The following is a 25,184-nucleotide window of genomic DNA, read 5'->3' as shown; positions in this document are numbered from 1 at the left end:
CACTTGTAGCCATAGCAGGACATCGGATTGTCTCGGATTTGAGCCCACTGCAATAGTGTTACGTAAAGAAGGTTTCACATGTGTTGCAACACATCTCTTAATCTGTTCTCAGATCTGTCGCAAGGATATCGTGAACCTCAGCGTGGGCACCCTCCTCCCCATCACCGTAACTTCACAGTCCCTTACTCCTGAGGCCAAGGGCCTGTCTAGGCACATCCCAGTATTACCCTGCTCAGCAATGAGACTTGTACTGGATGCATACTGTATCTGGTAACCCAAACAGGCTTTGTATATCTCAAAATTACGAAAAAGCGGACCTGTGTCCACGCCCTCCATGTTATAAATAGGGAGGTGAGTTGGGTTGATAGAAATTTTCTAGTCTCTTTTCTGCAGAAGATGATGGCTGGAGCAATGGACCATTGTGTAGTTTTCACACTGATCACTGCAGTGGTGTTCAGTCTTTGTCAAACTGCCCCATCTTCAAGTCAGGATGTCACCGTTGAGGATCAAGAAAAAGCAAAGGTAATATTTTCTAATATTAGGTTAGCCCTTACCAATCTGGATTTAGGCCTAAGCATAGCATTACTTCAGCCATATCCTTGGTTTTTAGATCTGGACAACAGAAAGTCCTGTGCCGCTCTGTTTGTAGACCTGTATAAAGTCTTTGATACTTCGGATCATCTTTGCGTCTGGGTTGTCTGTCTCACATGGGCCTCAACCACCAGGGCTATTTGTGGTTTGAGAACTATCTCTCTGAAAAATGGGTGATGTCCAGTCTGAGCATTTGCATATCAGTAAGGGTGTTCCACAGGGTTATGTTTTGGGACCAGTTCTATTTGCAGTTTATATTAATGACATTGCTTCTTCTTTGGATTCATACTAATTCCATTTTTATGCTGATGACACAATTTTGTATTTTTCTGCAAATTCTATATAGGCAACCATTGTAAACTTGCAACACTCTTTTAATACTCTTCATATATTACTATTAAACATGAAGTTAGTTTAAATTCCAAAAAAAAAAAAAAAAAAAAAAAAAAAACTAACAAATGGATGTTGTTTTCAAAGGCTAAGTGTACTGATTTCAATCATGGTATCTATTCTTTAAATAGAATAGAGAGAGTCGATCAATATAAATATCTAGAAATCTGGGTTGATGATAAACTAAGTTTTAAATTTCATGTTAACAAACTAGTTGCAAAACTGCAGACACAATTAGGCTTTCAATACTGAAATAAGTTCTGTTTTCCCAGGCTCCATAGAAAAAAAATAGTAGAATCACAATTTTTATCTGTACTTGATTATGGTGATATAATCTATGGTTGCTCTGTTGCTACTACTCTGACTCCACTAGATACTGTTTACCACTCAGCATTTAGGATTATCACCAGTGACAGCTATAACACACACCATTGTCTCTTGTAGGCAAAGGTTGGGTGGTCCTCTCCATCAGTAAGAAGAGTATCAGTATTTATCATTTTTATTTATTTGTTTATTTATTTTTAAAACAATATTGAATAAACAGCCACTATAGATCTAGTCTCTTTTAATCCAGTAAGTGATAGCACGTATTCTCAAAGCAGGCTTATCCGACATGTACGGCCAGTGAAAAAACCGACCTTGGAAAAATTGCCTTCAGTTATAATGCCCCTTACATTTGTAATAAAATACAGAGCGATTCTCTGTTTAAATGTTGATTGATTTTTAATTTCTAATTTTTAATTTCTGTTGCACTTAACTAACTTGCAATTCTTTTTACACTAAATGTTTTAAAGTTTCAATCTCTGTAACTCGACATCATTGTAAAAGAAGATTCTTCTTCAATGGTTTCTCAAGATGAAATAAAGGTTTATTGATTGATTGATTGATTGATTAATACATCATATAAAAATAATTCAAAAATAAACTTCTGTTCAGACTGAACAACTTTTATTTGGTCGATGCGAAACTGCCATACTTAATTTTTACTTCTGTGCTATTTTTATGATTCATTTGCTTATCAAACACGCAGAGAAAGTCATGTAAGAATTTACGTGTGTTGATCTTTCTACTTTTTGAAAGAATTCTGGTTGTGTACCTTGCTCAAGGACATGCCGAAGTGGCAGTGGTCCTCTTGGGAAACAAACCAGCAATCTTCTTGCACAAATGCATATCCACTTCACCACACTACCACCCACATCAGTATGCAGTAACACAACATTGCCTTATATCAGCATTAGATAAAAGATTATCACAATGGATCATTCATGCATTGCAAAAGTAGATTATATGCATTGCACCATGCCATTTGAGTAAACGTGGCAGAAGAACACCTGCCATTCCATTTTGAAATCGTACTGAAACACCAGCTCATCTAATCTGCTTGGCAATCATTTAAAGGCCAAACAAGGCCTAAATAAACTGTAATTGCACGGATGACTTTTGGCAGCATCTGCATAAATAATTATTTTCTTGTCATACCTTTTTTCCAGCACTACCTGTCCCAGTTCTTTCCAGTTGTTGGATCCAGCGGTTCAAAAGGCAGAGGAATAGGACCGACCAACTTTACGGAGAGGCTTCAATCAATGCAGGAATTCTTTGGCCTGGAGGTGACTGGGAAACTGGACTCCAACACTCTGGAGTTGATGAGCAAGCCGCGCTGTGGGGTCTCTGACGTCAGCAGATACCAACACTTTTCGGGAAGCCCTAAATGGGAGAAGAGCAAGGTTACATATAGGTGCTGTTTCATTTCTTTCTCACTCTGTAAAAACTGCACCAGTCTGTAGTCTGCCACAGAATAAATACTGTTTTTAAAAATAAAAAAAATACATTTCATGCTTTGCTTCTCACAGAATAACCCAGTACACACGACACCTGAACCAGAAGGAGGTGGATGCCACCATCTCCCAGGCATTCAAGCTGTACAGTGATGTAATTCCTTTGGACTTCCAGCAAATCAACAGTGGCACAGCAGACATCATGATCCTGTTTAAAGGAGGATGTGAGTTCGAAAAAAAAAAAATATATCATACCAAACATACCTCTTGCTAGGGTTCACTAAACCATACAATTCCCTCTGCTTCACATTCAGATCATGGCGACTCCTCTCCCTTCGATGGTCCCAGTGGAGTTCTGGCCCATGCCATGTCTCCTGGGCAGGGTGTAGGTGGAGACACACACTTTGACGATGATGAGAAATGGACCCTGACCCAGAGAGGTGCAGAAATTGCATAGCGCTGGGTTAGATAACTCAGATCTCCAGTTCTCCCATGTAATGTCTTTCCATTTTTAACGGCATAAATCTGTGTGCAGGAATTAATCTGCTGTTGGTGGCTGCCCATGAGTTTGGCCATGCTCTAGGTCTGGACCATTCAAGAGACCGCACTGCTCTGATGTACCCCAACTATAAATATGTGGACACAAGAGGGTACAAGCTACCACGAGATGACAGACTGGGAGTCCAAGCTTTATATGGTAACTGTTGTACTGTCTGTAACAGCGTTGTGATAAAGTATGCAACGTAGAGACAATGTAGTATGGACAGAATGCGAGAACTACAATATATTCCTCTCCTTACCTCTACAGGTGTTCGGACTCCCAAACCTAAGCCGGAGCCCACACCAAATCTTAAACCAGAGCCCACGCCGGGGCCTAAACCAAAGCCCACGCCGGAGCCTAAACCAGGGCCCAAACCAGAACAGTGTGACCCAGACCTGGTTTTTGATGCTGCTACCAGCATTATGGATGCACTTTACTTCTTCAAAGATGGGTGTGTACTGCATAATTAACCTATCTAACATTATTTGAAAAAACAATCCTATGCCTATTCAATGAAAAAGTGAGTTGTGAAATCTGCATTCCATGTTCTGTTTTAAATAATTGCATTCTGGGCAAAGAAAGGACTCCACAATTGTCTGAGAAAAGTTTCATTTTCACTTCTGACTATCTGAATGTCTTTCATTTTGAATTTGGAGTTTTGTCAGGACAGACATTTATGCATTCACTTTGAGTGTGTGATGACGTGATCTTCCTGTATTAGCTCATACTCATGACAATGCATGTTCATGTAGAGCATTTTACTGCATATTTTTCTTTTCAAAAAATATATCTTACCTATTCACCATCTGTTTTAGTGAAACACTTTCTTGTCCAGAGAGTTTGCCATATATCTGATTATGTGTTAGGTACTACTGGAAGAGAAATAGCTACTATGAAGACATCAGTTTGAACACTGTGAAGTCCACTTGGCCTCCTATTTCTTCTGTGGATGCTGCATATGAATACAGAAGGAAAAATGTAGCCTTTCTTTTCAGTGGTATGTTTACACACAGTAACTTGTGTCAATTGCTTTTCACACACATCCATCATTTAAAAATGTTTACGAAACCTAATATCAACATTATCCTTCATGTGTATGCCATTGATTTGGTTAACTTAACAAAGTTCACGTGATGTTGCGACCTATCTGCAGTGTACGGATTGACATTTTCTGAAGCAGTTCAGTTTGAGTGCCTTGTTTAAAACTACAATTTGATCCTATTGTCATGTGGTTACATGTTCAGCCCCTTATTCATCACTCCACATGGCATGACTTTTCTCTGAACTGAAACCTTTCTGAGTGCAGGTGGCCAGTACTGGGGAGTCAGAGGGGAAACCATTCTCCCTAGCTATCCCAAGCCCATTTCTAAATTTGGCTTCCCCTCATCGGTGACTAAAATAGACTCAGCACTCCACGTGCCATGGTCGGGAAGAACCCTCTTTTTTGTTCAAAACAAATACTGGAGGTGAGCACGTGGGTTATGGATGAATAGCTAATGTACTGTACTTGTTAAACGTGATTTAGAAATGTATGCAAATTAAAAAGGCATTTGACTTTTGAAAAAAAAAGCCTCTGCTGAAAATCTTGTTGCAGCTTTAATGAAAGGAGAGGCAGAATGGACCGTGGATATCCCAGATACATCGCTAAGGATTTCCGTGGAATTGGTTCAAAGGTGGATGCTGCCTTTGAGTTCTATGGTAAGTATACTATACAGTATGTAGTCAAATGCAATGAATAGAAGAGGCTTACACTAAGGCTGACATTTTTTCTGGCCTGGCAGACATTCATGCCCAGGTCAAATTCATCTCTCTCTCTTTAAGTAATTTATCTTTTTTTCCCCCCAAACAGGATTCTTATATTTGTCTGAGGGGGCCAAGCAGAGTGCGTACAACTATCGCTTTAGGAGGCTGGAGCCTGGTTATTTGAACAATGAATGGTTAGACTGCAACAATCAGGCTGATTATCAGTACTCTTAAGCTATGTATGTATTCTGATGAACAATATTATGATTAATAAAACAAAATAAGTTGTACTGTGACTATAAATGGAATCAGACATCCAATAAAGATGTTTTTCCAACAACAAATGTCTCTTGATCATTCAATAAATGAAGGGCCTCACAGTACTTAAAAAAAAAAAAATAAATAAATAAAAAAAAAAAAAAATTGGGGGGGCTTTTTCAGCTTTATTTGGATAGAACAGTGTAAGGAGACAGGAAGAATTGGGAGGAGAGAGAGGGAGAGACGTACGACAAAGGCCGGTGGCCGGATTTTAAAGGCCGACGTCGCGGTTCGAATGTGGAGCATGTGGATAGCGCTCTACGGACTGCGCCACTAGAGGCCCCCCACTGTGACAGATATGACATTCATTTAATCTTAAATGAATAATAAATTTTAAAAAACCTACAGCACAGGTGCTTGAGAGTGACAAGGAAGACTCCCCAAACAATTTCCTTCAATATGCAGAGACTGCTGGGTGTTTCAGTTGACTGGGTTACAGGGATGTACTGTATGTAGTGGTTCGTCAGAACCTAATTGATGTATTGCAAAATGCAAAGGTAATGCACTTTTTTTTTTTAAACATTTTTTGTATAGATTTTGTCTTCCAGAGGTTTATCAATGATTTTCAGAAGACGAGATTAGCAGAAGTGAGCATCAAATGGATGCTCAAAACATTGTGCATTTGTTATTCAAAACAAAAATATGCAATGGGCAACACACTGACAGATGCATTCATTGAGTAACAGTGCAAGACAAACACAAATCTGCCCTAGCCTACATCTGCACATCTGACATGAACAAGCAGTGTTGGTTGAACAGATACAAGATATAGAAAGTGTTGTCTCCATACCAGTATCTTCTATTGCAACCTTCAAATCACACAGTGAATGGCAGTCAAACTTCTTTTGAATGCATGTGTGTTTTGCATGTGTCTATTGTATGAACTATTCCTGCAGATGTCACACGCCACACGTGACACACCGGGCAGGGACATGCGACAGTACCTGGCAACATGGAGAGAGAGAGCGCACCCACACAAAGACGAAATAAAATAAACGGACCACTTCACCCTTCCCCCTCACGGGTTCCGGGCAAAAACAATTAGCTAAAATAAGTTAAAATAACAAAGACAAAATAACTTTTCAGTTCGCCTGCTTCCCGGCCATGTCCAGCTCCTCCAGCATCCCAACTGAGGATTACTTCTCTTTACTTTCCTCCTCAAAATAAAACGAAACGAAACGAAAATCATAATGCGCTCCCGGTGTTAGCTCCCGGTCGGCCCCGAACTGTGGAGATCAGCACACCTTTAAGCACATGGGCTGATTAGATAACGCAACTCAGGTGCGTATGCTTTCTCCACCAGCCGGCGCAGCTGAGATCAATCCGCCTCTCCGGCGGACCGAAAGCTACAATATACTAGTCTTAGAGCGAGCTCAGAACGTTTGTTCTCTGAACATCATGCAGCCAGCCACAGCTTAATTTAACTCTGCAGTCCCCAAGCTGAGCTGTAGATATTATGTTCAGAAGACTGCTCTCTTCAAGTAGCCTAATTTGTGTAAATCGAGTAATTTCCGAAGTGAATAGGTCACTTGCCATTGTACGTCACTGAGATGATGCAAAGAATCCCCTACCAACAACTGATTGTGTTCGTGCTGACCTGAATCTCAGCCACAGTCAATGCTGGCAAAGTCAGGATTTGATCCCAGACCTTGGGCATTACACTGCATCCACCTCAGGAAGCAAGAACATATATATTTTTTTATCTCAAGCTGTGAAGAGGGAAGCTCAAATTGATAAAGTAATTTTGTGTGGGGGAAAAAAGTGTTGCCTGCCCAAGAGTACATGTGTAATTCCTTATTCCTGGGCTGTTCATTCATTCATATAACATTTCGCCAAGGGATGGACAGAAACTGACAGACTTTTGATCTGTGCCAGCATTGATATTTAAAATGTAGCTTCCGAATCCTTTCTACAAACTCTGAAAAATAATCTTCAGGAACTTTCCATGACATTCACTCATGTCTTGGTATTGCCTGAGCAATTTGTGGGCTCAATTCAAAGGATTTGGTGCCAGGAATACCTTTCTGTGTATACTTGTGCTTGCATGCTGATACAACTTTCCAAAAAAAAAAAAAAAGCTAGCAAAAATACTCTACAATGAAGCATGACAATGTTTTCATCTAGATATAATATCTTTTGTAAACGGTATGTACAAGAGAAAGTAAATATTGTCTCTTATCTACTTTGTAGAAAGGTCACCACATCCATGGATATTGATTTACTGTTGGAAATAGGACACTATGAGGTCACTGAGAAGTATCCAAAAACGTGGAAAATTTTGTTTGTACTGATTGATCTTTGAACTTTCAGAAAATCCAATTCATGCTGCCGATTCTGATTCGTATCTTGCATTATAATTATAATCTTTATTAGAACAAACTTATAAAGTAAGTCCATACATTGGTGAATGAGATGAGTTCACTAGTTCAGTCATGCAAATAACAAACATTCAGTGGATCCACTGCCTCACAGTGGAATAAAATCAGCCAAATGTTCACTGTGATCTTGAGTTTAACAAAAAGTTTATAATAATAATAATAATAATAATAATAATAATAATAATAATAATAATAATAATAATACATAGTTGTAAATAGTCAGGTATTCCCTAAGAATAATGCAGTGAATCTGAAATGTATTTTTAATAGGCCTACATTTTTTTTAATATAATGAAGTTTTATATTCAGCTTTGCTCAATACAATATTTCATAGAAATGTAGGCTAAATGTGTACATGACTATTTACTACATAATATAAGGCAGTTTGGGGGGGCAGAGGTAAATCGTTTAATTTGTTTACCTATTCATAAAATACGCGGTGGCATAAAAACGCCATACAGCGCCAGCTTTCGCGAAGAGACAACATTGTCCAGAATGCACTGTTTTACTATGACGCCAGAACACACCTCCCCGGCTCTGATTGGCTAGAGGTGTTGGCAGCACTGGAAAGCTGAAGGTGAAGTCGGTCCATTGTTTTGAAAGCCCTTGTACGTGCATAATGTCATCTAGTGGCCTTTTAACCATGCGTAGCCGACTTTGCATACGTTTTCTGGTGAGTAGAGCTTGTAAGAAAAATTTTGGCTCGGGTAGCTTGTGCACAACATGTGAATTTAGCATATTCCGCAAGCTAGCTGATAACTATTTTTACTTTACGTTAGATAAGGTTCACGTGCTGTATCAAGTTTAAACCAAGGCCTCTCATTGTCTGGCTCATTCAAACTGTACCATTTGGCAATATTTAAAAGCGTTTCAGCCACGTAAAAATACGAAAGTCGTGGATATTCGCTTGTGTGTCCCACAGGCAGCTCTGTGTATTTTGGGATGTCTGATAGCTAGCTTGATAACTAAATCAGCGAGCGTACCTCTTCTCATTACCCACTTCCACTGAAGTTCCCGGATATTCTTTACATAATTCAATATTATGTGTCGTTGGCATACGTTACACCGTACTTGTTTGCAGTTGCAACCTGAGAATTACTCTTTGCCCTTGCAGACGCACAAGTACCTGTCTAGGACCTATGCATCTCGTCCTACGTTGAATGTGAGTAGGAGTATTTATTAGACATTATTTTATAGTTTTATATTGTTTAATTTGTAGCAGTATATAGATTTATGTAATGGCAGTTTGCTAATAACCTGCGTTTTTCGTAAATGTCGACTATACAACGTTAAACCGAATGAATTAATCCCCGTGTCTCGTTAGGAAGTGGTCATCGTGAGTGCTGTACGGACCCCAATGGGGTCATACAAAGGTAGCCTTTCCACTGTACCTGCGACAAAGCTGGGTTCCATTGCAATTAAAGGTGCTATTGAACAAGCAGGTGAGTAGTAAGACATGCAACGGCGAGTTATTTTGTCCGTTGTAGGTGCTAGGTGGGGAAGGAAATGGTGCTGTCATATTTAACTTTGAACCTCTCAGGGTATATTCTTGCCCAGGTTAGTGTGAGTCTATGTACTGAATACATGAGCATTCATGCTGTTCACCTAATGGTGCTTGTCACCTTATATAAATTAGCCACCTGATACACAATAATAGTCAATGGTGACATACATAATACTGGCCTGACAAGACCAGTATACAATTCAATATTTTAATTGCCATATGTAACTAGTAAAATGGAATAGTTTCTTCCCTCTCACTCCCACAATATAAGCATAAATGCCAAAAATTAAAAAGCAGTATGAAATTCAAGTGCATGGCAGTAGAAGTGACCAGTATAATACATACCGTAAGTGCGTTGTGCACTGTACAACAAGTTTTAAGTTGTATGGGTGCACACGGGCCAGTAAACAAGTGTGTTGTGTTATTTAACGTGTGTGTTTGGATGTGTTTAACTGGACCAGGTATTCCTGCAGAGGAAGTGAAAGAGGTGTACATGGGAAATGTGTTGCAAGCTGGTGAAGGACAGGCACCTACCCGACAAGCCCTCCTTGGAGCAGGTAGTGCCCCTGTGGTGCTTGTTTCTTTGCCAACACAATTTAATTAGCATAGCAAAGTATGTGTACTTTGGAGAGTGCAGGAAATGTGTACTCTTTCTTCCACAGGGCACCTTGGCCATTACCCTTGGCTCTGTGTTTTGTGTGAGCATAAAACTGTTGATTCAGACCTCTGACCAGGTTTTATGAATGGGTACGACTGCACAGAAAAATCCCATTGAGAGTCACCCGTAAAAAAAAAAAATTACAATAACTTTATTTTTTTTATCCAAATAAATGAAGTGACCAAATGTATTTATGCTGTACGGCCTTCTCATTACTGCAAAGTCCTCTGTTAATCTGGGAGATCAGACAAGAAGGAGCTGTCCCCTGCAGCACGCCTTCCAGCCATTGCTTCTTCACACTCTGCAGTCCAAAAGCTGAGCAGTGCAGTTGGTTTGTTTGAGTACTCCATGCATAGCTTAGGGAGACTGCGGGTGCCGGATCAATCAGATTGTTCTCTGCCCTTCATGAGGTGATGCAGGTTCTTCTTTCCCAGGGCTGCCCATCTCCACTCCAGCTACCACTGTCAACAAAGTATGTGCATCAGGGATGAAGTCCATCATGCTGGCAGCACAGAGTCTGATGTGTGGACATCAGGTAATATCCAGCTTGCTTTACCGTTGTGACCTTTTTCTCTTTACTACAGCAGCTTGTTTTCGCTGGCCAGGATGTTCCATTACAAAGTGTGTTTGGTGTGTGTCTATTGGATCACACAAAAAAAAAAAAACAACAGTTGGGTGTTTTCAAGGGCAAAAAAGAGAATTAAGCCAGAGTGCGCACATTGTGTGGATTCCACAACTTCAGGACTTGTTTGATTCAGTCCCATTTTTGCACCCATGCAATGTTCTAGAAGGAACCTGTCACTTTGACTAATAGTAAACTGACTAGGGATTTTTAAAGAATCGTTTAGTGTGCACCAGACTTTGGCTCACCTCACCAGTTGTGAAATTATTTTGTGGTTTTCCTATTTCTGTGGCAGGATGTCATGGTGGCAGGTGGAATGGAGAGCATGTCCAATGTCCCTTACGTCATGGCCAGGGAGACCCCTCCTTATGGAGGGGTGAAGATGGAAGATCTTATCGTAAAGGATGGTCTCACTGATGTCTACAACAAGTTTCACATGGTATGCAAATGCACTTTCAGTTCACTGTGTAGTGTGTTTGACTTTATAAGAGCATTACAGGATATGTTTATTGCTCCCTTAGGTTTATTTTTTGGAGTGGTAGGTGGTCTTGGGGCCCTACATTTTTTCAATTACTTTAAATACTAAAATAATTTTGAATGCTCATCTCGGGGAAAAATGTATGACATTGTCAAGACTTGACATAAAAGTATGTTTCTCTGGGAAAAATAGCTATAAAAGATCTGAGTAACTGTTTTTTTTTTTTCTTCTAGCTTATTGTAAATTGACATTTAACAGAGTCCATGACAAAACGTGTATACTGCAGTTTAATGTTAAGTTTGGGTGCATATCAAGTAGTGGTACTCCTGATTCCTTAAGTGGCAGTGTGTTGTCACTATTGTGTAATGGTATGGGAAACACTGACATTTAATAGGTGTGTAAGTGTGATGTAAATAGAGTACGGGGAATAACTTGAGATGGAACATGTGAACCAGATCTGTCTTTAGAATGCATTCACTGCGTTGTACATTGTGCTTTTTCATACAAAAAGGGTAACTGTGCAGAGAACACAGCGAAGAAGAGCAACATTTCCAGGGAGGAGCAGGATGCCTACGCCATCGGCTCGTACACCCGAAGCAGAGCAGCGTGGGAGTCTGGACTGCTTGCTAAAGAGATCGTCCCCGTCCACATCCCACAGAGAGGTAAACTTTCTTCTTTTTGCGTTTAGTTCCTGAGGTCACGGTAAAACGTGGCACTCATCGCCATCGTTTGCTGCCTTGTAGGGAAGCCCGACGTTGTCGTTAACGAGGACGAGGAATGGAGGCGGGTTGATTTCAGCAAAGTGCCTAAACTGAAGGCTGTCTTCCAGAAAGAAAATGGTGAGCTTGCCTCCCAACATTACTCCTGTTACCACTAACCTTTCACAGATAATGCAACTTTAAATAGGATGATAATGTTTTTTTATCTGGTGACCTGTATTGTATAGTAACTACTTTTTTTTTCTCCGGAATTGCTCAGTGATTTATTTTACGTCATAATTTCATGGAACCCAGGTTTACTTCTTTTTTTTTTTAATGTTTTGTTTTGTTTTAAGGCACAGTGACAGCGGCCAATGCCAGCACTTTGAATGATGGTGCAGCTGCCCTAGTTCTGATGACGGCTGACGCGGCCAAGAGACTGAACGTCACTCCACTAGCTAAGATAGTTGGTATGACTTTTCACCCCTCGACCCACACTCATTGCACAATGTTACCCAATGTTATGACTGTTTCAGTTCCACGGCGGCATGCGTGTAGTTGGTTGCACTTTCACCTCCTTTAACTCTGTGACTTTCCCTTGTTTATTTTTCTTGTATTGTGTGGGATCACTATGTGATAAGCATGCTTTGACCTAAGTTACGTAATACTGCAATATGAGCTTTTAGACAAATCACTTAAGGCATTTTCCTTTGGGTGTTTGTTCCAAATCCCAGCTTTTGCAGATGCAGCTGTTGCACCCATCGATTTCCCAATTGCTCCAGCCTATGCTGTCCCCAAGGTAAATTAATCTGGATGGCCATTGTTTTTTTTGATAATAATAATAGCAACCCTGGGATGCTGATAGCAATTGTATAATTCCACTTACCCAGTGCGATCTGTCAATCCAGATAGTTTTGCTGAGATATGTCAAGTTTTCTAGATATCCTCTCCAGCTCACAGTGATACTTTCCATACAAAGTACGCCAACCATGTATATCAGTGTGAAGTCTCCACCACAGCACACCAGTATTCTGGGTCCGTGTCAGCATTGTTTTTAGCGGTGTTGACACTGCGCCCCAGAACAGTGGCGTGCTTTGGTTATATACGTGGTTGGCATACTTAGGTAGAAATAGGTTTTTAGATAAAACCGTGAACCGCAAGGTCTGTGGATGTTCGTGAGTAACCGTGCCATTATATTTGGAAAGAGACGCTGCTTTTGAGTTTTTCAAATGTGAATGATTGCTGCTTTCAGCGCCACAAATGTTTGTCCCGTTGAGGTCTGTTGTATCAGGGCGAGCTGCAGTGGATATCTAGAAAACTCAGCTAAACTATCTAGCTGGATTGATAGCACACCGGGTAAGTGAATATACAGCTTTATTTTTGGTGAACTGCCCCTTTAAAACAAACACAACGTTTCAAAAATAACCTTTCCTTTTACTTGAAGATATTTGAGGCCTCAGGCCTGAAGGTGGAGGATGTTGCAATGTGGGAGATAAATGAAGCTTTCAGCGTTGTGGTTTTGGCCAACATCAAGATGCTGAACATTGACCCCAACAAAGTTAATGTCAATGGTGGAGCAGTGTCCCTTGGCCACCCCATTGGGTAAGCAGACGGCAAACAAGACCTTGCACATTTAAGGGAACCCATTTTTACTAAAACTAAAACTTTCACTAAAACATTTTTTCCCCCCTTACCCTTTTCCAGAATGTCTGGGGCTAGAATTGTTGGCCACATGGTGCATAACCTGAAACCAGGGGAGTATGGACTTGCAGGGATTTGCAATGGAGGAGGTGGAGCTTCTTCAATCCTCATCCAGAAATACTAGGATTTTTTTTCTTTAAAAGTAGGGTTATCTGAATGAAATCGTCACTGCCTGCATATTGGAGTGTTTAATATAAATCTGAAATCACCTTAACAATCAAACATTATTTATTTACATAAATTTACAGTGATCGACTTTTGTTACAGCTCAACTGGTTCCTGTTACAGACTAACAATTCTGTTTTGTTTTTTTTTAAGTCACTGTAAGCTACCAAATTTTCAGCTGTGGTTCATGTTACTTTTCAAACAAAAATAAACACATTTCTGCAAGTACTAACATTTGTAGTTTAGGGTTTCATCCTTTTTCAAAAACTCAACCCTTTGATAATTCAGTTTTGTTGCACTTTGCCATTGACTTTTGAGTCTTGTTTTTGTTCATGTTTTATTGAGTGCTGGCTCATGATGCAGTCATAATGGTAACTTGGTTGAATCCTAAATTTATAGATGGTATTCATGTGGATCAGTGTTTTCATTGAAAGATCTATGTAGCTCAGCCAGGCAGTGATGGTACAGGTACCATCACTGGTACACTTGGCAATTTTGTGTTACATGGATTCAAATAACACCAAGCTGTCAAAGCAGTTCATAGCAGGGTTCCTACATGTTAACCAATAAAATTTTAAAGACAATTTAAAAAAACATTTCTGGCCTTACTTGTAAATGAATGGTGCTAAAAAGATTTTTTTCCCCTTTCCTGTAAGCCTACCCTCAGACACCAGTTTCAATGTGTGCTTTGGAAAACCAAATTATGTCACAACACAGGACATTGTTTGGGAAATCTATAGCTATGGAAGCCATAAAATGAATTCACATGAAAATCCAAATCCAAGCACTGTTTCAGATTGTGTGCTGAGGATGATCTGCCTTTCGCCGATGAATATGCTTCTGATACTGGACAGACTAAAAATAAATATTTTTAAAAACGTTTAATTTCACAATTTCATTGAAAATTTACCTACACAGAGGACAAATACCCAGAAGAAAAATTCTTTCATAATGATGTGCATGAACAATTCAGACAAGGTTTTTACTTTTTGGTCTTCCCTATCTGGCCAGAGTGTCAAAGGAACAAAAGCAGAAATGTGCAAATCAAATTATATAATTTTACAGTTTAACTGCTTTATGCTCCCAGCCTTTAGAGTTAATGCTACTCATCAGACATTGTAGAATAAGTTCTGCTTGGCATCATAGTGTAGTTATATACTCTTTCCCAAAAAAATTTAATTGCCATTTCATTGGCCATCTCAATGACCTTATTTTGGGTGTCTGCAGAAGCTTACATATTATCCATTCATAAATGTACAAGGGATTCAGGCCTGCTTTCCGGCTACAGTTCCAGCACGTCAGACTGCAGCCCACGAGACTAAATAGCCAAAATCAGAGGAGGAAAGTAATGCAAGAAACCACAGGTATTGACAATATAAAACACAAACCAAAAAAATGGTTTATTTGAAGAAATAAATTGCATTTCTACGTGGCGATACATTCAGAGTTCAACGCGGGTTGAATGTTCATGTCATGCCCTGAAATAAGATCCTTCGTTGGGCCACCACAGGCCCTGTATATGGTAGTCCCTTGCTGTGGGTATTCACACCAGTGTCCTGCCTGAGAGTTCTCTCTGTCCACCTGCCTCACTCGTCGTAATGCAACGACGACAGGAACTTGTCCACGTCCAGGTTATCAGGGAAGGAATCCAGCATCTTCTTCTGCTTCTACATAAACAAAAATGACAATCAGCTAAATTGCACTGTGCAGCGACATATCCGATTAACTACAAATTATGGAAGAGACCCAAAATATCCCAAGCCTTACAGACACTGGGGCGGCAGTGTAGCACAATGGGTAAGGAACTGGGCTCGTAACCAAAAGCTCCAGCTGTATAAATGGATACAACGAAAAATGCTACGTAATAGTTTTGTAACTCGCTTTGGATAAGAGCGCCTGCTAAATGCCTGTAATGTAATGTAATGTAACACTGACATTTCACATTGGGCATCAAGTCCAAGGGGAAAACCAGTGGACGTACAGAGAGGAGGGGAACAGGGAACCATGGCTTTTATGTAGACCTGACCCATAAAAGACACTCACCTTAGCCTTCTTAGCGGCCGCCGAGCCGCCGTGCTGCGTCTCTTTCTTCGAGGTAGGGCTGGCCAGAGGCTCGGCCGGCTTGCGTTTTTTGCCCTTGGGGGTCACGGCGGGGGCGGGCGCCCCCTGCTGGCGCACGCTGTCCTTCAGCGGCGTGCCGGTCCTGGCGATGGCGGCGCGGGACAGGATCATCAGCGTGTGGGCGGCCATGTTGATGCTGCTCTCGCTCCCGGCCTCGCTGGCGGGACTGCAGGTGGGGATGTCCGGGGTGGCGGGCGGCGGGAGGTGCCGAGGCGTGCCGTCGCCGTCCCGACCCGGCCTCTGACGGACGGGCGTCCTCAGGGCGTCGGGTGGCTCCTCCGGGTAACACCCGGACCCGGGGGTTCTGGGCAGAGGCAGCCCGGGACACCCCAAGCCCGACGATCTCTTCGTGGGCGTGGCTGCGGGGTTGTGGCCCTGTATGTCCTGCAGCATTTCCGCGGCCTGCTTGGTGAGGGGGCTCGTCATGCTGGGAGGGGCTCTGCCGGAGCCGCCCTGCGCAGCGGGGGCTGCCGAACCGACGGCGGGGGGGGGGAGCCGGGTCCTCTTGCGGCGCGGCGCTCGCGGGGGGCTGCTCGCTTCTCCCCGGCTCGACCTCGTTCTCCTTGTTGGCCGTGACGTGGAGAGGCGGGTGGGAGGAGCCCCTCCTCTCCGGCCACGCCTCCTTGCACTTCTGCGCACCTTCGCCTTTCTCCGCCCTGCTTCTCTCCTCCGCTAGCTTCTTCGAGCCCGCGGATTTCGTTGTCGTCCTGTTGCCGGGGGCCACGTATTTAACGCCGTGGGTGGAAGCGGATCCCTCGTCGTCCTTCTTCTCCAACTGGTGGGATTTCCTCCTGCATTCCGACCTCCGCTTGGCGGGTTCTGGCAGAGCAGCGTCTCTCCTGCCGCTCGTGCTCTGAGTTCTCGTCTCCTGCTCCGAGGCGCTCCTGGACAGGCTCTGTGACGGTTCTGCGGCTCTTTTCTCAGACTCCTTGGGGGCCTCTGAAGGCTTTTTCTTGTCCGCAACTTTTGCTGCCGCCTCGGGTCTCATTTTCCCGTCCGTAGTCCTGCTGCCGCGCAGAATGGCCGGCTGTATTGCCCTGAGTTTACAGCTGCCGGGTGACTGGCCGCTGGGAGTTTCTTTTTGAGGCTCCTGGCCGCAGGAGGCTGGAACGGGGGCCGCAGGTGTGCAGGCGGGCCCCTCAGGGGGAGGCGAAGGTTTCTCTTCCGCCGGAGCAGGGTCGGGGTTTTCAGCCGAGACATCGAAGCACAGCACCCTCCGGTGAGGGCGGGGGCTGGAACTGGGGGCTGGGGCGTGGCCTGCTGAGGTGCGCTCGGGAGGAGGCTGCTGCTGCTGCTGCGGTCCTGCCGTCTCCGAGGGCTGGGATGAGTCTGCCGTCCTCACAGTCAGGGGCTTCAGAGCTGCTGGCAAGCACTGCGGACTGGAAATGAGGAGCAGGACAGGATGAGAACACCGACATAAAGCAACACGGGTCAAAGAAAACAGGAGGCAAACGGCCCTATTTGCGATTAAACTTACTTTGGGTCCAAGGTCTTTGTGGATTTATCCGTTGCACTAGCTTTACCTGGAGAGGGAGGGGGAAAAACTTTTTAATTAGTTTCTTCTCATTGTATTCTCCTGTATTTTGAAACGTTCCAAACTGATACTGTCAGACTAATATGTACAGTGTCTGCCCCCATCCAGATTTCCTCTATTATATCACATTTGTAGCACTGAATGGTTTCAAATCTTTAGACAAAATATAATATTACACAAAGAGAACCCAAGTAAACGCAAAACACATTTAAAAAAAATATTTCATTTATTTGACGGAAAAAAGTGATTAACCACTCATATCATCTGTGTGAAAAAGCAATTGCCCCCATAAACTTAACTGGTTGCACCACCTTTAGCAGCAATAACTGCAACCACACGCTTCCTATAATTTGATATCAGTCTATCATTGTCAGATATCAGATAATCAGATATCATTGTCATTGTGGAGGAATTTTAGACCACTCTTCTTTGCAGAACTGCTTTCAGACAAATTGGTAGTTTTTCCAAGCATGAACTGCTTGTTTTAGGTTTTTGGTTCAAGACAAGACTTTGACAGGGGCACACTCCTGCCTTACCTGAAACTGCTCGGTCCTTGGGTGCCAGCTTAGGCTTTTGTTTACCCTTTGCCGGGGTTTTCACACCTGGAGCTGTCACCTGCAATAGCTGGTAAAGCATTAGATGACAATTAAATGCACTTACATTACTCAAATTTTCAGACAAATATGAATGAGCACATCCCAACGGTCAGCTTGAATGTTTACCTGATTTTGGACGACAGTGAACTTTCCCACACTGCTTTGACCAACGACTGATACTGGGACCATCATGCTTTGCAACATGGGCTGGGACGGGGATGATATGAACAGTGTTGAGCCTAAAGGAATTTTTAACAGTTAGGGGAAAAAAACAAACTGTTGCAACAAAATTGTGTCCGTCTATAGGTGCAATGACACCAAGTATAATATTGCTACTTCTATTTAAAGAGACAATAAAACCCACTCCTTCATAAATAAAGAAATCTGGGCAATCAATGGAACTTAAAGTTCCAAAGAAAGCTGTAATGAGGGAAGCTGGTTTCTGTTCAGGATTCGTACCAGGTGAGTAGGCCTGGGAGACGTCCTGCGCCACAGAGATCACCGGGCGGGGTGGCGTCGTCAGCATGTGCGACGCGGGGGACGCCTGTCCCAGCGAGGGGCACCCAGGGAGCACCATCAGCTTCGACTGCTGGCTGACAGCTGCTGGGTCGGCCACGACGAAGTAGCTGCTGGAGCTTCCGTACGAGGCGGCCCCAGGAACCAGCTGGATATACCCAGCTTCCTGTGGCAGGTCGCCGCCGACGGACAGCTGGACGCCCTCCTCAACGCCACGGGCCGGCAATCCCATCACGGCCTCCCCGATTTTCCCCGTGAGGAGAGGGTTGAGGTCTGCCCCCTGTAGGCAGCAGACAGCCTGGACCGTCTCCTCCTGTGTGATGGAGCAGACGGCTCCTGCGGAAGCCTTGGCGGGAGACTTCGCGGGGGAGGAGAGAATGATGGTGGGCAGTCTCTCCCCCGTGATGCTCGACACCGCCTGGCTCAAGGCCAAGTCGCTGGATTGGTCATCGGCTTCGTCGCTCACTATGATCTTGAGAGAAACTATTTTGCTGGGGTCAGGTTCTTTGAAGGGGGTGCTGGGTGCACAGGTGGAGTGTGCCAGTATTGATGGAGCTTCAGGAAGAGCTGTCCCCAAGGGCACAGCCACAGAGTTTGGTTTTTGACCAACAGGACACGTCGGGGAGTGTGTTGATCCAGCAGCATTAAGCTGAACGGTTCTGTGTTGAGAAACAGGCTGGGATGGAGAGGGGGAAAGATGTGGCTGAGATCCAGGGGTTTCAGCTGAACCGTCAAACTGAGGAACTACAGCCTCCGGCGCTCCGGCTGATCTTGCACACGGATCGGTTCCTGGTGGCTTCTGAGCACCAGCGGCAGTTGAAACCGATACCGATGCACGGTTGTTCATTGAGAGGCTAGCATTTTCCCCGCCAGATTCTTTGGAGGCTTGTGGGCTCTCCTGGTGATCCGTTTGGACAGCCAAAGGCTGGACCGGAGAAGCAAGCAATACTGCAGTCTCTGTAGCCTCAGCCACTTCCATGTCGTCATCCTCCTCAGCTAGCACAGAGCTTGGCATGCCTTGTGCTGCTGTTGAAACAGAGTCCTTGCCAATGCTGCTCTGTGCTTTGGACTGAGCGCTGTCCGACTTCCCGTCACTGCCTGCCACAGCCACAGTCTCGGTCGCTCCAGCCTTTGTGTGCGGATTTCCTCTTTTACCCAGCGCAGGGCCACTCTTCAACGCGTTGGAGGCAAGGTGTGCCGTTTTTCTAGTTTTCTTGCTTTTGTGGTCTTGTGCGCTCCTCGTTCTCAGGATTCTGGAACTTGTTTCTGCCCCAGACGTCGGTTCTTCTTGGCTTGTACCTTAGGTCGGAAATTACAAGTCACAAAATGGATACACACCGATATGCCTTAAGCGCTGGAGAAAGGCTGTGTCAACAGGGAGAAGGGCTGAGAATATACAAGGACCCTACCTGGATCCCTGGTTTGAGAGGAAGAATCTGCTTCATCACTTTCCTGTGTAGTGTTACTGAGACTGGTGTCAAACTGGCTCTCTCCTTCACTGTCTTTGTTTTTCCCTTTGTTTACAGAAAACAGAGATTAACACTGGAGGATAATCATGGCTTGCACATTCCAAAAACAAACCTTTCGACGGAGCAACATAGGCACAGTCCAGCATTGGCAGAAATGACCTACCACACAGTTTGAAAGATAAAACAAACTTTTGTTTTGCTTATTTAAGGAAACGGTGTTAAATTTAGTGCATCTCTCATGTTGCTCACCACAATCAAACAGGTCAAAGAGAGCTTGGAAGGCAGGATCAGACTCTGTCTGCTCCAAAATATCCTGGATGGCATCATCAGACATGTGGATCTCCCCCTGAAGGGCAGGAAACAGGGCATCGAGAGGAAACATTCTGTCATTGTGCCAAGACTGAGGATATGCACAACGAGTACTACTGTATTCAAAAACTCTAAGCCTTACAAGCTTGAATAGTCAAATAATCATATCTCCGTCCCAGTGCTTTATGAAACTCCCTGTTCTTGATGTGCAAGTATTTGCCATGGAAGAGATCTGCAGTCACATGCTTTCAAGCAGCAAAAATAATGTCAGCAAAACACAGTTTTTTTGTGTGGTTATTTAGTTCTGCTATATGATCGTTGATGACAAAGAAGAAGCTTTACCAGTGAACACTGAGCAGAGTAACTGACTAGTGATCACATGACAAGTGGGTCAAATGACAATGTTTCTCTTATTTTCTAAAAGGTGGGCATGCTGTACTTATGCCAAATCATTACACATTCTTGAAAATGTAATGCTAAATATTAGTAGTATTTGCATCAGTCATGTTTTCTTGTGAAAATAACAACAATAAAGTCATACCTGGAGGCCCAATATTTCATCAATGGACTGATCCGGTACCACAGTACTACATGCCACTTGTTTGGAGGACTGTGGATTAATGTCACTAGAACAATAAGAATAAAATTAAAAATCTTAAATATTCATAAACATCTGCCATGACAACTACACAAGGCATAAAACATTTAGCTGCATTTGGTGAATTGCACACTGAATTTTTATAAAGACCCAAGCAAAGATTTTAAATAGCTTTCAAAATCACACAATACTTGTCTGGAACAACATTATTATGGTTAGTGTCTTATTTGTAAGTATTATAGCTAAAACTAATAATGACTTTACCTTCCCAAGATTTTATTGATGTTTTCAGCCAGCTTTTCTTGCAAGGACTTGTCATTCAGTATCTTTTCCCGAGCATTTTCAATAACCATTTGCTGGAAAACAAGCAAACGTGACCAACTCAATGAGACCGAACAGGAGGTTTTTCCCTGAATAAGATTATAAAATTATGTCAAATCATTCCTTGACACCTTGACAAGAGCCATCTCCAGCCATCTGATCATTTTCATTGGCTATATTTACATCACAAAATTAAGTTTTGATCATCATCCTTGCAGAGAAAAATGGATTGCCTCTTTAGACACATAACTCACCGGGAAGTTCTCCGCAACGCCTTCTTGGAGAGCCTCATTCTGCTGGTCAGGGACTGGGCCACTAGAGGGCGCTGCAGTGCGTGTTGTCCCAGACAGCCCACAAAGCCCTCCACCTCGCCTCCTTGGGGAGTCGCTGTAACAAAACCACATTCAGTCCAGACCACAGGTGGCACAAACACAGACGAATAAAAAAACATCGACAAAACAAAGGCCAGACACTCAATACTTTTGCAAAATCGTACAATGTTCATGCTTAGTAGTATTTATCTTCCTCAAACGTTGTATCTACTATAACCAGCCAGGAAAGAGATTAGAAAATTAGGTGATACAGCCTCTGATGCTTGGCATCAAAGCTAGAGAGAAGGAAATACTTTCAGGCCAATAAATAAGATGTTCACACTTCACAGACATGCAAAAAAGTGGCGTTAGCATAATCTTTGCAGTGGCGTTAGCATAATGATAGCATGATAGTTAACTGGAGGAATTAACTCTATTGCAGAATTTACGACATGCAATTGGCTGAATCATGGGAAAGGCGGGCCACAGGGAAGCCTTTTGGTCATGGACCTGACATAAAAGCCAAAAATTCAGCTAATTTTAGCACAGTGGCACTGTTAAAGCTTAAAATTAAAACACAAAGCAAGTAAGCTTGACCAATGTATTTTTCTCTCTGTAAAAAATACAACTTTACTTTCATTAAAAGGTCAGTTTCATTAAACTGGCCTATAAAGTTTACTTTCCAAAACCATAGCTGTTCAGGACTGTCAAGCACGATGAGAACCTTGTTATTTATAATAATGGTATTAATGTTAGTAACTGGTCTTCACCATTTCCGGCGTCCTGGGGACAATGGTCCTGAGTTTATTCTGCGGTCAGGAACAACAATGTGCAAAGGTGATTCTCCTGCAAAGAAAAATGAACAGTCTTAAACCTTTCTTCCATTCGCTTCCATCCACTACATCTGTGATTATAATAGCTGCACAAACTTCATGTCATCATAACACAACAATGCTCAAATTTTTACCAAGCTATATTTGAATTCAAACGGTCTATAAGAGATGCTCACAAAATAGTCAAATTAAAAAACTTTCTTAAGAGTACTGTATCACTTTCATACAAGTCATAGAAGTGTGTTTATGAATTGGAACATTAACAAAGAAGGCCAAAATTATATATGATTCGATCCAAAGTGCCCAAATGCCAAAAAAATACATTAAAAAATGACTGTGTCCGAATCCTTACTGTTCATGTTGATGACAAGCCGGCCTACGTCCTGAATCTGAGGCTGACTGACGCAGAGCTGGGAGGGCCTCGTCTGCAAAGAGCTGTAGCAGACAGGCGTGGAATGTCCCAGCATGCCCTGGGGGGTGGCCAGAGGGCTGGCGTCGTAATGGGTGGACGGTGGTGGAACCGCGAGAAGTGCCGTGCTTGGGGATCGGGTGCAGGACGACAGCGATCTCTGCCCCCTCATATTCATAATCCCGTTCCGCGTTCGGACTGCCGTCAAAATGAAGACAGGAGGCATGCATGAAACATGAGGCAGGGCATCTCATCATGAAGATATCAGTTAGAGGGCACTACATTACACCGCATTCTATGTACAGCACAAAATACCTTGCTTCATGCAACAGCATGCTCTTTGATTATGTTTATGATATGATGTTGACTTCCTTACCTTTGCCAACACGCCTGAGGAATAAAATCGGCTACTTACGTCTTTGATTCTGGTAAACAGCAGGAGAGTTCTGCATAGACCTGGTTTGGGCCAAATAAAGCAAGTCAAACAGAGTTCTTGAAAAACTAATAGCTTTCAAAGTATTCACTGATAATAAATATCACTGATTCTTACTCTCAGCACTCACGTCTTTTTATTCTTGCGATTACTAAACTAAATCAAACTCCTTGCAAATGTCGTAGTTCACTGAATTTCTTTCTTATACTGCCTTTTGATAATCCAGTCTGATTAAAGCAACCCAGGATAATCAAATGATTACTACTAGTACTACAAACAGCAACAAGTCTTTTGACATCACTGCTACCAACAAAGTCTACAATAACAAACTATAAAATACCTGCAGTGCAGTTTTGCTATACATGTATTTTTCATTTCCTTACTTGATTTGATTCAGAGTGAAATCTAATTTTTTCCATAGGGATGTCATCATTGCTGGCACCTGCGTCTCGTGACATGATTCTTATGAGAAATGAGATAAAAAGACAGTATTAATACGCACAGGGTGTACATACATAGCTACAGTACACAGCTAGTAATGCATAGCTAGTAATGCCTTCGTGTCTTCAGATAACACTTACCCTTCGCTTTGACAGCAACATATTCATTCAAAATTGTTGTCAAGTTTTTCCCAAACAAGGACTGCAAATAAACATAAGAATAATTACGCGTGGTCGCATATTAAAATAGATTTGGACAATGTAACGTTATTATTAATGTGTAAAACAATCACATGAGCAACATGAGCGCAAACAGTGATTTTCAAATATGGAAACGGGATTACAAAAACATTCGTTACATTCTTTGAAAAAGTATCCGCGTACTCACAAAAACACAAGCCGGAATAGCCCCATCGTCGGTGCTGTGTTCCGCATACTCCTTTAAGTTTGAGCTCTCGAGAATGAATGCCCTGGTTGTGGCACGGAGCCCTTCTTGTTGCAGATATCCTTAAAACATCAAATAAAATGAATGATACAAACAATGTCTTAGTGTCACGTATTCAAACACCACAATGCAAAGGTAGAATCATAGCTGGGAAACTAGCCATCTACCCAGCCAACAATAAAGTAGCCAGTGTCAGTCAAAACAAACGTCAAACTGAACAGCTAACACATTCTAATGGAGCTGGTAAACGATAATAACAGCTAGCCAAATATGGAGCGAACGTAACGAAACTTGGAGCACGATACTACTAGCATGGAGTGGCGACGTATCTAGCAACTGTAGGTCTTCAAGAGAAAATTCTACCTATCCGACATAATTAATAAATATATCGAGCCATCTACTCATAAGAACTCAGATTTCAAACTGACCACGCTATCCGGCTAGGCTGTCTAGATCAACAAAGTGAGAATTTCAATACGGCTTACCCAAAACAAGTCTTGCGATGTCAGATGGCAGCAACATAACTAACTTGTAACGGCGGGTTTTTAATTTGATACTACTTGTGCATGTTCTTGTGCATAACGCAGTGCAGTTATATAGCTAGCTAGCTGTATATTGGGTTAGACTCCACGTCCCTGTCTCTTTGAACACATCTTCTTGACCGAAGCTTTCTACATCCACAAAAATGGCGCGGAAATTCATTGCATTTTACCCGGAACTGGTCGAACCACGTACTGGAAATGCAGCATGGGCAATGTAGTTTTAAAAATCTTCTCTATGTATACAATACTCTTTAGGAACATGTTTGCTGGCGTTTGGCAGACGGTCTTTTCTAGAGCGATTTACTACGAGAAAACAAGTGCATCAGAACGTGCGAAATTAATGTTTTTAAGGACTGAGAGTTTGCGAACATTGTGGTTATTTTTTATAGTAACCGTGAAAAGTGCCAAACTCTCACTGCTGTATTGGTATGGAGCATATCGCCACATCATTCGCCACACCAAGCAGTAACATGGCGGGATGTTATTCCTGCCATCCCAATATCGGGGTTGAGAGCAACGGTAATCATAGAGGTAGACCTGGAGAATCCTAGACAATAAATGTGAAAACCTAGGATCAACTGTAAACTAATTCAGTTTGTTAGGTAAAATATGAGAGGATCACACAATAGCGAGATTTACAGCATGACCAAACAAGAACTCAATGCAAAACATTTCGATAACGTAGCAACAAGAAGTGCAATCAAATTAAAGTGTAATTCACTTTTGTACCGAGTTAATTCGAAAG

General features: G+C 42.6%; 3 protein-coding genes across 3 annotated transcripts; 2 read left to right on the top strand and 1 right to left on the bottom strand.

Annotated features, from left to right (window-relative positions):
• Positions 1-398: 398 nt before the first annotated feature.
• mmp30 (matrix metallopeptidase 30) lies at positions 399-5,384 on the top strand. Its single transcript, XM_035433804.1, has 10 exons — positions 399-522; positions 2,472-2,716; positions 2,832-2,980; positions 3,071-3,196; positions 3,292-3,453; positions 3,565-3,748; positions 4,164-4,294; positions 4,604-4,763; positions 4,892-4,995; positions 5,147-5,384. The coding sequence occupies exons 1-10, from the start codon at positions 400-402 to the stop codon at positions 5,272-5,274; spliced, it is 1,512 nt and encodes a 503-aa protein (XP_035289695.1). The 5' UTR covers position 399; the 3' UTR covers positions 5,275-5,384.
• Positions 5,385-8,256: 2,872 nt separating this feature from the next.
• acat1 (acetyl-CoA acetyltransferase 1) lies at positions 8,257-13,796 on the top strand. The gene is made up of 12 exons (XM_035433805.1): positions 8,257-8,409; positions 8,851-8,898; positions 9,061-9,178; positions 9,702-9,797; positions 10,333-10,433; positions 10,816-10,959; positions 11,510-11,660; positions 11,742-11,837; positions 12,053-12,166; positions 12,431-12,495; positions 13,141-13,298; positions 13,401-13,796. The coding sequence occupies exons 1-12, from the start codon at positions 8,356-8,358 to the stop codon at positions 13,519-13,521; spliced, it is 1,266 nt and encodes a 421-aa protein (XP_035289696.1). The 5' UTR covers positions 8,257-8,355; the 3' UTR covers positions 13,522-13,796.
• Positions 13,699-24,597, bottom strand: LOC118235914 (protein NPAT-like). The gene is given in 19 exon segments (XM_035433802.1): positions 13,699-15,229; positions 15,606-16,184; positions 16,186-17,062; positions 17,161-17,206; positions 17,754-17,841; positions 17,940-18,052; positions 18,273-19,628; positions 19,739-19,843; positions 20,048-20,144; positions 20,649-20,733; positions 20,970-21,061; positions 21,281-21,413; positions 22,108-22,183; positions 22,523-22,777; positions 22,995-23,035; positions 23,396-23,474; positions 23,594-23,654; positions 23,841-23,959; positions 24,383-24,597. Coding segments are annotated over 19 exon segments (4,320 nt in total). The 5' UTR covers positions 24,420-24,597; the 3' UTR covers positions 13,699-15,148.
• Between the last annotated feature and the right edge of the window lie 587 nt (positions 24,598-25,184).

Source organism: Anguilla anguilla, chromosome 9, assembly GCF_013347855.1.
Source record: "Anguilla anguilla isolate fAngAng1 chromosome 9, fAngAng1.pri, whole genome shotgun sequence".
NCBI classification, from domain to species: Eukaryota; Metazoa; Chordata; class Actinopteri; order Anguilliformes; family Anguillidae; genus Anguilla; species Anguilla anguilla.
Note: the sequence above shows the minus strand (reverse complement) of the source record. Positions and strands in the feature narration are given on the sequence as shown.

Excerpts from the sequence above, each read along its gene's own strand:
- mmp30 (XM_035433804.1), top strand. The coding sequence starts at position 400 with ATGGCTGGAGCAATGGACCATTGTGTAGTTTTCACACTGATCACTGCA. Across the intron at positions 3,197-3,291 it reads ATGGACCCTGACCCAGAGAG|GAATTAATCTGCTGTTGGTG; the intron begins GTGCAGAAATTG and ends ATCTGTGTGCAG. Across the intron at positions 4,295-4,603 it reads TGTAGCCTTTCTTTTCAGTG|GTGGCCAGTACTGGGGAGTC; the intron begins GTATGTTTACAC and ends TTCTGAGTGCAG.
- acat1 (XM_035433805.1), top strand. The coding sequence starts at position 8,356 with ATGTCATCTAGTGGCCTTTTAACCATGCGTAGCCGACTTTGCATACGT. Across the intron at positions 9,179-9,701 it reads AGGTGCTATTGAACAAGCAG|GTATTCCTGCAGAGGAAGTG; the intron begins GTGAGTAGTAAG and ends TAACTGGACCAG. Across the intron at positions 12,496-13,140 it reads CAGCCTATGCTGTCCCCAAG|ATATTTGAGGCCTCAGGCCT; the intron begins GTAAATTAATCT and ends TTTTACTTGAAG.